At 39.8% G+C, this 14,896-nt stretch overlaps 1 protein-coding gene across 2 annotated transcripts in view; it reads right to left on the minus strand.

Annotated features, from left to right (window-relative positions):
- Nucleotides 1-4,267: 4,267 nt before the first annotated feature.
- Nucleotides 4,268-14,896, minus strand: part of ZPLD1 (zona pellucida like domain containing 1) — a 219,619-nt gene continuing 208,990 nt past the window's right edge. For both annotated transcript variants that reach the window (XM_070582878.1, XM_070582879.1), the window contains 4 exons: nt 12,255-12,426; nt 10,918-11,026; nt 5,458-5,487; nt 4,268-5,038 (listed from right to left, as the gene is read on the minus strand). In XM_070582878.1, coding sequence (XP_070438979.1) covers nt 4,863-5,038; nt 5,458-5,487; nt 10,918-11,026; nt 12,255-12,426 — 487 coding nt within the window. In that variant the 3' untranslated portion in view covers nt 4,268-4,862. The remainder of the gene's footprint in view (nt 5,039-5,457; nt 5,488-10,917; nt 11,027-12,254; nt 12,427-14,896) is intronic.

Genomic DNA, 14,896 nt, shown 5'->3' on the forward strand with positions numbered 1-14,896 from the left:
AAAATGTGGGCCACATTGCCTTTGACTAAACCACCATATCATGATGGCGCTTCTCTTTTCAACAGAGAAAATGAAAAGGAAAATTGAGGTAATTACGTCAGCAATTTAAGTAAAACAGAAAATAACCAGATACTTGAGGCCAGAGGGGATTGGAGGTTTGAACTATGCAGATAATAATCTGAGCTCTCAATTTCACTTTGCCAAGAAGACAAAGCATTTGATAAATGCATTTTACTGAGCAGAGCTTTCCAAATACTCTGTCTAGTACCCATGAGCACAAGGCCCCCAAACCAATTCTCTCCTCACTCTCTCAGCCGAAAGTGGCATCCATCAAGGCTATTTTCGATCTCCTGTGTACGCAAATTTGCAGAGACAGATGTTGTTTGCCAACAAGCTATCAGGCAAGATATTCTCACAAACATGAGAATATAGCTTTTGTTCATCCAGTTTCTGCTGCCTTTGAGCCTCTGGAGGAGACGGGCCACCATCATGAGAAATACAGAAACAGCTACCGAGGAGTCTACTTCTGTCTCCTCCAGGGAACACGTTCCCTCCTGCTAAGCAGCCGCCACTGCTCCCGTGCCCAGCACCTCCCTGGCTGCATTTGCCCCCTTGTCTCTGTTTTGCTGTTTCGCATTCTTCACTGCTGCTGGCCTGTTGTCACCTCTGACGTCCTCACTCACTCTGCTCCAACTCCAACCCCGAAGGAGGTGGGGCCATCAGCACCTCCATGCCAAGGCTCCTCTGCACTGGTTCTCCTGATGACGTGTGATCGTTTGGTGTGACTTTGGAGCTCATCACTGCCCACCCACTTATGGCCCTGTCTTTTCTCTTTTGGACCCATATTGTTAGCTAATATAAACGAGGACCTTCTGTTCATAAGCCCCTACTTTCAGCCATTAAATATTTCAAAATCATTTCAATTGTAGACTGTCAAATTTGGTAACATTTCAATTTATTCATTCCCTTATTGTTACTGGATGGATTAGGACTTTTTGGTTTTCAGCAGCATGATAGATATTGATGAATAGATAGATATTGATGATAGATATAGAAGTTTATCGGCTGTGATGGTTCATTTTGTGTCAACTTGACTGGGCTATGGGTTGCCCAGACATTTGGTCAAACATTATTTGGGATGTTTTTGTAGGGTGTTTCTGGATGAGACTAACATTTAAATAAATAAGTAAAGCAGATTGCCCTCCTGATGTGGGTGGACCACATTCCATCAGCTGAACGTCTGAAAAGAACGAAAACGCTGACATTTGCTTGGCTAAGAGGGACTCCTCCCGCCTGACTGCCTTTCGAACCGCGACACTGGTTTATTCCTGCCCTTGGACTCAAACTGAACAACGGCTCTTTTTGGGTCTTGAGCCTGCTGGCTTTCAGACTGGACTGACACCAACAGACCTCCCGGGTCTTGCTAACGGCAGATCTTGAGACTTGTCAGCCTTCGGCTATTAGTTTTTTTTCTCTGGAGACCCCTGACTAATACATCAGCTAATTCTGCTGTTTGTTTTGTTTACTCCCTGAGTATGTTTTTTTCTAAATCACACATTTGGCTTGTTTTATATTGTCTCCCCACTAGCTAATAATTGAGGAACGTCATTCTCAAAAGCAATTGATCTGTGGTCAGCTTGCTTTTTCCTTACAAATGTGAGATGAAAGCAAATACGTGCTAGGCTAATGGCCCCTACTCTCCATCCTGTTACAGGTCTGTCCTGCCAAGTTCTCTGGGAATCCCTCACACTGTGCCTCACAAACAAGTGTCTCCCATGGACTTTTTCTCCTGCTCTTTTCCCACTTCCAGAAGCTGACTGGCTTATATTTTCCACAGCTGACGATGCACCTTCATGACCCATCATGTCTGTGAGGCTCCCAGAGCTATTTGCCGACACTTGAGGACCCAGAGTAGCACTCGCTTCTGTAAGGTGGGATTCTCCCTAAGTCAGGAAAAGGATTTCTCCTCAAGTCTGTGTCACATCCCAAAACAAGGGATGACAGCCAGACCTTGGGGAACTGTCATGAAAGACTATGCAACTCTGGGCAGAAGCTGAGCTCCCTGTCTTTCCAGTTTTTACTTTCCTCTCAAAGTCTTAAAATTGTAGGCTCAGTTTTAGCCAGAGCTCAAACTCCAGGTGAAGTGTACTTCTTTACCCTCAGCGGCCTCGCGGATATGGCTCCCAACACAGGGCCCTAACCGGGGAGCTCCATATGGAGAGGGCAAGCTTCCTCCAGCTTCAAAGATTGCTGCCCTTCCCTGTTGCGTTAGGCAGCTTATTTCTCCCTCAATGTTTGCGAAAGTAGGAATAGGATGTTGAGAGCAGGAAGGAGCAATATCTTAAGAAAAACAAGGTCACTGTTTTAAAGATCTTCATTTACAATTATTTTATTAAACAATCGTCTTCTACATGTCATCAGACCTTACCCCTGAAGTGCAAAAAAAACAGTTTGAGGTATTAAAACTGAAAGAACACTTGCACATATTTCGTAAGGTTTTCACACTAGAGTAACTGGGAGATTCAGTATAACTAAGTACAACACTTAACTGCAGGTTTATAGGAACAAAGCTGTAGAAAACAAACCTGGTTTGTCTCATTGTAGCTCTTATTCTCCCGTTTATGATGAAAGGTTGGCAAAAATTAATACGAGATTTAAGTTGCTTTCAAAATGATACATCCATTATCCAGTTTTATAAAATGGGGTATGGAATTTTAAAGGTCAACGGCTGAAACAGCAGCCAGCCCCAAAGCACAAAAATCAAACTGACAAGCCGGCTTCAATGATGTAACGGCCTATTCACAGGATTTAATCCTCAGATCAATGGCAATTCACTTAAAGTATCTGAAATCGATTTACCAGAATATTCCAGTACTATCCACTTGCCTATAGGGTCATGTAAGGAGCACAGTCCATATTTTTTTTTTTTTCTGTAGAATTTTTCCCTTTAAATTCAAAAACAAACTTGTTAACACAGATAAAGTTCAGAATGGTCACTTCAAAGTTATTTTGAACTAATACAGGGAAAAGGACCTTGGCTTGTAAGGTTAGACTTTTTGTTGTTGTTGTTGTTGAGGAAGATTGGCCCTTAGCTAACATCTGTCGCCAATCTTCCTCATTTTATGTGGGATGCCGCCACAGCATGGCTTGATAAGCAGTGCTAGGGCTGCACCCAGGATCTGAACCTGCAAACCGCAGGCCACCAAAGTGCAGTGTGGGAACTTAACCACTACACCACCAGGCAGGCCCCAAGGTTAGACTTTTTTCTATTGAAGAAATTATCTGGAGACGTCCCAGATCCCACTTCACTTTGTGTCTGCACCCTGAAAGGGAAAGCTGAGGCAATTTCATAGCTAATTATCATAATATAAACACTCTCTTCTGAACTATTCAGGCAAATTAGTGAAAAGGTGTTTTCGATTTGATGATTGACTTAATTATTAACATCAGAGCTTCACTTGAAACAAATCTAAAATTGCATAGTCATTTGCATGTGGTATAGTAAATTGAGTCCTGAATAATGGGTCACAAATATTGAATAGAAATTAGTCTTTACAACAATTTTTCCAATTAACACAGCACTTCTGGTAGCTGCACATGCTCAGTTTGGGTGTTTGTCATTGAATTATTTGTTCAACTGTGTGGTTCGATTGAACAAAGGGAGGGTTGATTATTTTGTAAGAATATAGGCTGCTTAAAACTTGGCTTTTTAAAATTTTTTACAAAACTGCTAAATGATCAAATGCTTCTTGCAGTTTACTATTAGCGGAAAATACTCTTTATTCCGTGGTCATCATGACACCTTCAAGAAGACACCTTAACGGGTAGGCCTCCTCCAGTGTGTTTTGCCACCATCAGAAATTTGTGAGGAAAGGAACATTTTTTTCATGGAAACACCAACAAAGTTCTGCAAAACACACTTAACCTGTTTCCTCTTTGTTCTAGAAAAAAAGGAACCTAGGTTGTTCTAGGAACGCTATGCTTATGTGCAGGGACAATGCCTTCTTGCCACAGCGACCGCTTGCTTTCGCATAGAATGGCTCCTGAATTAAGAATACTGTTCGCAGGGCCACCCCGCCGGGAGCAAGGCTGTGACAGCCGCGGAGCTGCTTACCTGCGGGGAGAGTCAGCTTGTGCGATGTTCTCCCTGCACCAGAAGGAGAAAACTAATCCCAGCCAGTTCTATTTAAATGAATAATGATCTGGGGTCACTTCGCATCCTGTGGAGGTTAACGACTATTTTTACTGCTCGCTCCACAAATGGATGTTTCAGGTTGAGATACATTTCCCAAGAGTTTATTTTTAAATGAATGTCGTCACACATGGAAATCAGCCAAAAGCACAGGAGGTCAGAGAATGAGCAATTAAATCTCAGGTGTCCAAGTCGGCCACTCCAATTAAAACATATCCCCAAGCTGGAATCAAACAAAAAGCAACTTTCATTGGAGGACCACATATGTAAATCTAAATGCCATCGCATTGGGTTTTAATGCTTAAGGGGAAAAAATGCAACAAATTCATTTTCTTCTACTCCCACCTTTTATCTCTATAACCAATAACTTTTAAAAATTGAAATAAAATGAAACATAACTGATCCTGTAAGATCTAAGTCCTGAATATTGTTTGCTTATTGTCAGTATACCCATTGGTGCCATACAAATAGGACTGACCACATACATAGGTGACAAGAGCAATATTATCAAAATTCTTTCACTATCATCATGCTGATGAGCTACACTGTGAAATCTATCAAACCTACAAATATCAAATGCTGGCTGGCATTCAATTCAGACAGGACACTGACTGCAGTCACAGGCGATATAGTCAGTGAAGCCTTCTCTGAGGACAGGGACCTGTCACAGTCAGTCAAAGACTGGGTTTCTTATGCCGTTCAACACCAAACTGCTGGGTGCCTTCCTGTGTAGAAGGGCCAGTGAGCAGAGGAGAAGGGAAAAGCTCGTGACTCCCAGAACGACCAGTCCCGATATCAGTGCGCTGGTGACGGCGTTCAGCTGAAAAGGAGCTGCACTTGCAGAACCTGCGGGAAATAAAACACACACAGTGGAAAGGTCCAACGGCAGAGTTAGCTCACCTTAGCCCAATTTACACTTGCAAAACATCTGTCCTCAGTATCTCGTAGAAGAATAGCATGACAATGGATCATGCTGCAACCTATGTGACTATAATTCAATCCAATAACCAAAGGACTATGCGCTCTAGAGTGGCCTGGTATCCCCTGGGCAGACCCCCCGCAAAATCCATAAAATGCTAAAAAAATTGACCAATAGGTCACATATGAGTTCAGAAATCCTCAGTGATCCGTTATTTAACATATAACAAACTTGTAAAACCAGAGCTCATTATATTTAGTTGATTAGTTTTGTAAATGACCACCAAAAAATACTTAACATTTTTAAAAATCATACTTTTATTTTCAATATATGTTAATTATCTTACCAAGCTGTGAATTGTTGGTTGGAGTCTCATCTAGGGGGGAAAAAAAGGAGAAAGAAAACAATATCGTGTCTCCAAATATTGATCTATGTTTATTGTGATTCCAGAATTACTTTCTACCTCCACGTCCCCTCACCTGCACCCACAAGCTCCATGGGGCAGGCAGTAATGAAAATCCTCCTAAACCATTCTGCTTCCCATCCTCTGTTCCAAGTGCCTGAGATTTCATCATCTAACCGTGTCCCAAGCCCACACCCGGCCACTGCCCTGGATACACACACACGATCACAAAATACACTGTGCTGTGCTCTTTCCTGCCAACCTTGCTTCATCATTATCTCTTTAGTCGGGTTAGTGGGGGCAGTAATTGGTAATAGCTATTACATTTTTTATAGCCCTATAACCTGCCATTTGTTATTCTGTTATAGAGAAATATTCATTATTTAGTGCCATTCTATTTGAAGTGTTGCCAATTTGCCCATCGTAATCTGCAAAAACATCATTTTAAGTTCCAAGAAGATAAATTCACACTTAATAACTAAAGGAGAGGAAAGCATGACTCCTGAGCTGGAGTTGTGGTTTTATTTTCATCTGTTCAGTAACAGACTGACGCTGTTGATTTTTCACTTTCCCCTGGCAAATGTCATCATAGATGCAATGAGCACATTCACTTGGTTTCCCAATTTTTATTACCCATTCTGTAATCATGTAGCAATTAACCCCTGAGCTTGTACAACGAGTGGATTTCACATTTGTGTTTAAGTATGTGGGTGTGTATGTTTGTTATTTGAACCATAAAATGTGTGCAGTTGACTGTTTGATTTTAGAATATAAACATTATTATAATTAATATGTATGCAATGCCATACAGTTTATAATGTGCTGTTTCATATGTCATCACATTCAATCCTCTTCATAGTCATAGGGTTTGATACTATTGCTATCCCCATTTTACAGATGAAGAAACTGCCATCTGTCACAGCCTCCATGATAGTAAACATACGTTTAAACAAAAGCTCAGTTTTTCCAGAATCCTTTTTCTAAAATAATGTAAACTCGCCACTATGGAAAATATTTTTGGTTATAGAGAAGAATATCTCGAGCTGTGGAACTCCAGAATTAGTGTTTGAAACATTGATGGGAGAACCTGGTGAGACATTTACAAATCAGCTGATGCCATTTCTTTTCAGACATGTGAGTCTTGGCAAAATGATGGTTCTGCTGTTTGATGCTGAAGTACAAGGCCCAAAATTAATCAAGCACTCATTCACAGGATTCTTTAGAATGGCACAGTGCGCTGCTATAGGACAAAAAGAAAAACAGCGCAAATTTTCCTTATAAGACACCCTTAGGAAAATCCTAACCTCCAACCAACACCATTTCATAAAGACAGTTCCTTCTCATGAAAATAGATGGAATGAATGGACTGTGATCAACTTATCCAGAAGATTCGCATGTCCCTTCTCCAAAACCAGCAGGCTCACTGGGACGTGGGAAGAACATATAATGCCTTTTTAAAAGTTATTCTTTGCTTAGAAATACAGTTATTTGCTTTCAAAAAATGTTTCTATTAAAGAATAGAAAACTCCTTCCTCCTATTTGTCCCAAATTAGGCAAAAGTGCTAAGACTGGATGCACCCACTATTTTCTGTACCTCGAGATTAACAAAAGAGGTCAGAATATCCCCTCCTGTCCCATGTTATTGCCAACACTTCTGTAAGAACAATATCCCAGGTGTCACCCATGAGGACCTGGTTGTGGACAAAACCTCTGTGTGGGGACAAAAGATGCCACATGAGCTATACCAGCTCCAGGTTCCAGGACTCAGAAAAGCTGAAGGCATCCTACCTTTGGCAGGTGGCTGCAATCAAAGCGTGTAATATTTGAATATTGTTTGGAACTGTATTTGATTGTGGATAAAGGTAGAGAAAAGCATTATTGGGTGGTTGTTTCTGGTATCCTGCAATTTTAGTAACATTGCAAAAAAAAGCAATGCACTGTCTAGCCCAGAAAGAGGAAGCAGATAATTTCCAGGAGACTTTTGTCGCCACACACTTCTGTTTTTCTCTCACACACACTTGGTCTTAACATATACATATATGCTAAAAAGAAACCTTCTGGAATTAGAAGAGATTGGAATAGTAAACTTGGTGGGCGCTTCAAAAAACATACAGCTAGCTGAGGAGCCACAGGACAAATGTGATAGCAGCAATACCACAGCTATTGGAAAGCCAGAAGTGGCAGATAAACTGTCATTCTCTGCTTTTCTCTCATGCAAGTAGTTGAAATAAATGGATAAAATGAACATCAGTGCAAAGATATATGCAGAACGAACATTTTTCCTTTCTTAACATAAGCTCACTATTTGTTTGAAAAATCTTCAATTACTTTTGTAGTAAAATGGATGACATATTTCAAAGTTCAGAACCTCCAAACATGTTACTTGCCACTGTATTATGTTGGTTAATGGTCTCTCTCTACCTTTAAATTCAAAGATTCCCGGAGGCAAAGACCACGGCTTTCTCTAGTGTATTTCCAGTTCGTAGCAGAGTGGCTGTTCCATGCAAAGACTAAATAAATATGCTCAAACGGATCATTGACTACCCATAAAACTCAATAACACTAGTTGAACAAGAGTTTGGCTTGGACTTCTCCATGGGAATTTATGTAAAAAGAAAAATTAGATACTATTGTCTTCCACTGATTGTATCTTTGAATTTACAGAATTGTTCCCCCCATAAGCATTTCCCTACCAAACAGTTTTAGCATTGGCTGCTTAAGATAACACTTCAGGAATTTTGAGGATTTTGAATTTTGAGGATGCGAATATTTTCTTAAATCAACTATCAAGAGGATTAACGATGTTGGGTAAAAATACCCAGAATGTGTTTGATTTCAATTATAAAACCCAAACAAACAGAAGTTCTGAGTTTTAACAACTTATGAAACTTGACCTAAGCCAGATGCCCAGGGGAAAGGAGTGGGTCAATGAGTAAACTGAGCAAAAATTCCAAGGATCAGAGAGTTTTGCAGAGAGCAAATCGAGCCTGAAATTGAACTTGTCTATATGAAATCAACCGCAGGTCCTGGGGAGATAAATTCTAGATGACCTAAGGTAAAAACAAAGTGAAACTAAGGACAGACAGTAGCCCTGGTCACTAAGCTGAACCTTAAGTTTACGTAGGATTTGCCTGTGGATGGACATGGCTTGATTTCTGAGTTCTTGTTTATGTGGAATTTAAAATAAATTTCTTTGCATGGATATTACAGTATTATACTGTAGACGTTGTTACATATGGTCCTCTATGCTGTAAGGCCACCATGATCAACCAAAAATGAGGACTATCTTATGGCTATTTACCAAAATTACAAAATAATCTAGAAGAGAGCGAGAAAGGAATGAACATGAAGGTTTGAACATGATCCTTTGGGAGCTTTACAGGTGGAGAGACTGATGTCACTAAGAGACAACCCTAGTGTGTCGGGAGACAAATGTGATCCTTGAGGTGGAACCAAATCAAACTTGGAAAAGAAGAAATCCAAGCATAACACCAGAGGCATTGTTATAGAAGGCATTAGCTCTGTCAGGCATGGATTTTAGCATTAGTTTTAGCATGGATATCTTGGGCGACTGGATATGGCGTGAGTGAAACCCACATACCTGGATAGCTGGTTAGCTATGGTAGAATTAGAAACTTCTACTTGTTGATCTTTACTGGAATTTGGGATCTTCCAAGAACAGGAAATACAATAGAGAAAGCCATGGTCTTTGCCCTCAGGGATCTTCAAGTTCAAAGGTAGAGACAGACCAATAACCAACATAACACAATGGAGAGTAAATTTGGAAGTCTTAGTAATTTTTGTCTGTTTAAAAATTATCTTACACTAGCAAATTATTTAAAATTTGTAAAATTTAAATTTGATTTGGGCTGGGTAAGAAGGAAGCAGGGAGGTTAATAAGGAGGAAAAGCCATCTACTCAACATGGACAAAGAGATGTTGCTTTCCAGGTGCTTTTCTTATAGCAAACTGACTCCAGATGTGCTCCATAGAAATAAAAATATTTTTGATTGTGCCTACCCAAAAGCATTCCTATTATTAGCAACAGGAGCTGAGTTTCCACGCAGTGTAATTCGGTGAGCTATTTCTGACAGCTAGATAGAGGTGAGAACTGGCCTTTCACAAGCCACAAACTAGTCATTTTCAAACCATTCGAAACACAGACCGAGGCTTCAGGGAGTATAGACTAAGTTTGAAATTTCATATTTAATAAATTTCTGTATTATTTTAAAGACCTATCAGTTTGTTTTTAAATAATGCTGTCTACACAAACATGGAGGAGTGAATAACTAAACCAATTATGAGGATTTTTCAGGCCCAAACTACTTTTTGCTTAATTAACAATTTCAGGCAAAGCTTTCTTTTTACTATGGGACAGGAGGCGTGGGAGAAAAGGTAAAGACGATCTCAAACATAATAATAGCCTTACAGCTAATATAAAATAGAGAAAAAATTTTTAGGGCATAATCCAAACTAGAATTCTGCTTTTTTAAAGAGAAGTTTAGAACTATAGAGTCAGAAAGAATCTTAAAGGCTACTTTTTCAAACACTCATTATTAATCCAGAGAAGTAAACTAAAATTCCTAGTCACATAGCCTGTTTGGATGAAAGCTGGAACTAGAATCAGTTTTTCTGACTCATGTTCTGTGTTGTTTATACTGCATGTGTGTTTTATCCACCTGATTCTGGATGTCTCTGGGATCATGCTGAGGTAAAAGCAATAGCCCTTTAGAGAGTGTGTGTTTGTGTTTGTACATGCATGCAATAATGTTTGTATACATGAGAATATATGTGGATAAACAGTTGTGTCCATTAGATTCATGAGCACGAATGAGTGCACTGGAAGGGGGGTGTAATATTCAGGATCCTCAGAGGAAACAAATGGTACTCAAATTGGGCGATTTAGGGAGAGTTTAACAGGACTATTTATAAAGACGTGGGGAATTCACAAGAGAAAGTCAAGTTACCTGGGCTATGGGTTAAGGAGAGGGTTTTCAGAACTTTGAGAGTAGTTTCTGGGAGACAGTCATCTGGCAAGAGCTCTGTGGCCTTCACTCGCATCCTCTGATGGCGCCACCTCTTGGCCAGGCCCAACCAGAGCCCAGAGAGCAAGGCAGCTGGTGGATGCAGATCAGAGAGCACGGCAGGGCAGGGTAGAGGGAACCATGTCCAGCACGGTATACTTGTGTGTGTGTAAAGGGAAATGTGGTCAAAACAATATTGCCCTTTGTGTGAACGTTGAGTAAACAGGAAACTACCGTGAAATTAAAGTTGCTTAGCAGTTTATCTTGTCTCACAGTTAATTAGTGCTGTTTAGGAACCACTTTGAGCCCTCCTTAGAAGGCAAGTCACAAGCCATTTTGGAACCGTCTATTACTACACACGGGAGGAGGAGCGCTCCTACCGCTCCGAGTGATGATGGGGCCAGCAGAGAGGATGGCGTTCCCGGAAGTGCTCTGGGTTCTCCAGGTGGTCCTCCCCACCGCATCTCTCCTTTCTCGGTGGCCGCAAATCTGAGGTGTTAATGGAAACAAATGAAATTCCACACCGCCACGAAATTGTTTCTTTATGGCCATTTGGAAAGAAGATTCTTTTGGAAGAGATACCACATGTTTAGTTTTATTCACTCACTTCTGTGCATTTATTTAATTACTTTGCATATAACTACTACACGGTTTCTTATCCTGGCTTCGGCCACGTTTCTTTTCTCCCGTTGTAATTGTGAACTGCCTCATTAATTTACATAGCTCAGTGGCTCTCCTGAAAAAGAACTGTGTTTATCAAACTCTTCTTTTATTTCTCTCAAGCCTTTAATAAATCGTTCTCTGAAATGTTGGTCAGCACAGAGCCACGGTAACGTGGACTCTCCATTTAACCCCCTCGGATATAGCTAGCTGGGACTAAAGTAAACAAGGGTGGTGAAGAAATGCATGAATTTGAGCATCAATACAAACATATTAAAGCTATTTCACATCAAAAAAAATTGCCTGCATTTTTCTCGGGTTAATATTGAAGTGACCCTAGGAGGCCCTTCAGAAATAGAATGTTTTTTATTCACTAGTAAATGGGTCTATCTTTTAATGACTGGAAGCAGTTCAGATCCTCACCTTTTAAAGCTTTCAATTTTTAATCCAAGGGACTCCCAGGCCATCAGGCCCCACTCGACCTTTCTAGAGCCAGCCCTGCCCCTCCCCAGGTTTTCCCATCATCCTCTTCTCTGCTCCATAGCCTTGCTGAAGGACCGGAAGTTCCCTGGTGACTCTGCTTTATGGGTCTTTAACCATTTCCTCGGCACGGGATGTCTCTCACACTCTTGATTTTTGTCTCTTTGGGGTTCATCTATCTTCAAAGTCACAGTTTGAGTTTCATCTCTTCCACCAAACCTCCCAACCTCTCCTGCTCTTTTTTCACAATGAACAATGCTTCTCTACTGCAACTCATATATATATCTGCCTTTGCGCCATAACCTTTTCGTCTTTGTTTCATTTATGACTGTCTCATGCTCCTAAAGGATAAATTAATTGAATTCAGAATTCATGCACACATGTCTGTATTCCCAGTATTATGCTTGGCACAAAGCAGGCAGTCACTAGGTTTTTACTTGATGAATGAAAAAGCCCTACTTCAAACCGTCTGACCTAATGCATATCCACTTTCTGTATAGAAATTAGTTCCTACCACTTGATAACTTTTCAGCTTAGATCAATTCAACAATTTAGAATGAAATTGCTAAAAACATACTGGCATCAGGAAGGGGCAGTCATCAGCTCTGCAGAGCTTGGTAACGCAGTGTAGGAAGACGGTGGACATTTTCTGATTCTTGTGTTTCACGAATCGGAACACTTCAAAGGAAAACCGGCCCTGCTGGCTTCTGCCGTTTTCAATGACGGTGGTCTGAGGATCTTTGTCACAGCTACATTTTAGGGAATGTGAAAACACGGCATTACTGGAAAGTACCAACCCCTTGTGACTTGTAAATTAATTTCTGGAGTATGAAGAGCACCCTCATTACATTAAGAGCCATCAAAATCATGTCATGTTGCAGATATTTAATAAAAGAATAAGCTAACTCAATAAATATGACGAGTGACCTAGATCACAGAATTTAAACGTCAGTTTCTGTCAGAATTGTATTATTATAGAATTATAATATTACTGCCAGATTTTAGAAGGATTATATTTTCATATGGTTCAAAAATCCAAACAGTATAAAATATATCTAGTGAAAAGTCTCTGTCCCCCCTTCGCCCTTGTTGGTACCATCCCACATCCACCTACACACCTGCCAAAGGTGAGCTCACCTGTCGTTCCATCCTTGCAGGGCATATGCAAATAGAAGCAGAAGCAGCAATTCTTATTGTCTCCCCCTTCTTAAACAAACAAGAGCACACTGTCTATACTGTTTTATACCTTGACTTTCTTTAAATTTAGCAAGGTATCCTAGAGATCTTTGCATATCAATATTTAGAGAGCCTCCTTATTCTTTTTCCACAGCTGTATAGTATTCTATCCTGCACACAGGCCAGAGTTTATCTAACCAGTTTATTACTGATGTACCCTTGCATTGTTTTGAATCTTTTGCTTTTTACAAAGTAATAATGAATAGTCTTTAATACATCATTTTGAATATGTGCTGGGTTATCTATACGATACAGCTGTAGGATCACGTAATAGAGTCTGCCACATTGCCCTCTCTCTCTAAATATTTCCTCATTTTTACTGCCCCCGTGATGTATGAGGAAAATCCATATTGTCCTCAGAGCTACATCAACAAAGTGCGTAGATAAAATTTTGGATTGTTCTCCATTTGGTAGGAAAAAAACAAACTATCACTATATAATTTTAATTTGCCTTTTTCTTACTGTGAATGAATATGTGCATCTTTTCATATACAATAGAGCCATTTATTCCTCTTTATCTGAAAATTGTTTATGCCCTTTGCCCAAATTTTTATTATGTTGTTGGTCTTTTCCTTCTGATTCCAACAAATTCTTGATATGTTAGGAAGAGTGCTCCTTGCTTGTTAAGTAAGTTGCAAATTGTTTGACTTTGTTGTTTGGCTCTGGACATTCCTCACGGGGTGTGTGTAGGTGTGTGTGCACGCGAGCACACGCCCATGCACGCACATATGCATGTGCCCACATAGAAGTTTTATTTTTATGTAGTTTAATTTTCAATCTTTTATTTTATGGCCCCTAGTACTTGGGCTAAAGACAGATTTTTCTTACTCCAAAGTTTGCATTGTATTTTGCATGTTTTCTTCCATGACTTGTAAACCCATAGTTCTTATGTTTAAATTAATAATCTACATAAAATTTGTCATGGTGCACTGAGTGAAGTACAGATCCAGTGCTATTTCTTTATAATTACCCATTGCCCAGCTCTATTTTTAAAAATCTCTGATAATCCCACTGATTTGTGTGCTATCACACTCTATCATATGGAAAATTCCCATATGTTTTGGGTCTATTTTTCAACTTACTATTCTAAACTTTTTTCTATGTGTCTAGCCTCGCATAATGTCACATCCTTTTAATAATTATAGAGTCTTTATTAACTATAATATCTGGTAGGGCTATACTCTGCTCCTTTCCATGTGGTTCCCCCTGCCTTTTTTTTTGTATTCTATGGCTTTGTCATTTATCCCTTTTTGATTAAATTAGCTTGTGATTCTCTATTTTATTTGTTTTCTCAAAAAACTTACTTTTTATTTATTTATTGCAAAACATTAGTTCAGATTTCCATTTCTGATCCAACCGTCATTTAAGAGTTTTAAACTTCCAAGCGATGGTGACTTTCTGTTTTTTGCTATTGTTAGAATTGAGAGCTCTCAATAGATAACTTATTGATTATGTCGCTTAGCTCTTCTGTGTCCTTCCACTAGAACTGTTTCTGGAGAGGGGAATTCAAGTCCCACTTATTATATTTCTTCAAAGTCTTTTTTACGGTTTCCCTAGCTTTCACTTGATGAAAGCTTCAATTTGATCCAAGGCATCCTTTCACTGCATTGACATGTCTTCTTTTAATTTAGGAAAGTGTTCCTGGATCATATTTTAAAATATTTGTTCTATTATATTATTTTGGTTTCTCTCGGGGGGATTCCAATCACACATAGGCGTGTATTGAATTCCCTTTGCCTACCTTTTGTTTCTTTCCTCTCGAATCTTTTTGATCTTTTCCTTTATATTTGTTTTTTGATTTGCAGTTCTGATTTTTACCTTCTCTGTCCCATTCTGCACTTTCTGCTGTCTCTTCTCCCCTGAACACCTTCAAATTATGTCTTCCTTTCTGGAGGACGCTTCTTTTTCTATTCCGTCTTACCTTCTCCCAGTGCCCTCTGCACATTCCTGTCGGCTTACCTTTCACTGTCCCAGCCTTTCTTA

Source organism: Equus przewalskii, chromosome 18, assembly GCF_037783145.1.
Source record: "Equus przewalskii isolate Varuska chromosome 18, EquPr2, whole genome shotgun sequence".
Taxonomy (NCBI): Eukaryota; Metazoa; Chordata; class Mammalia; order Perissodactyla; family Equidae; genus Equus; species Equus przewalskii.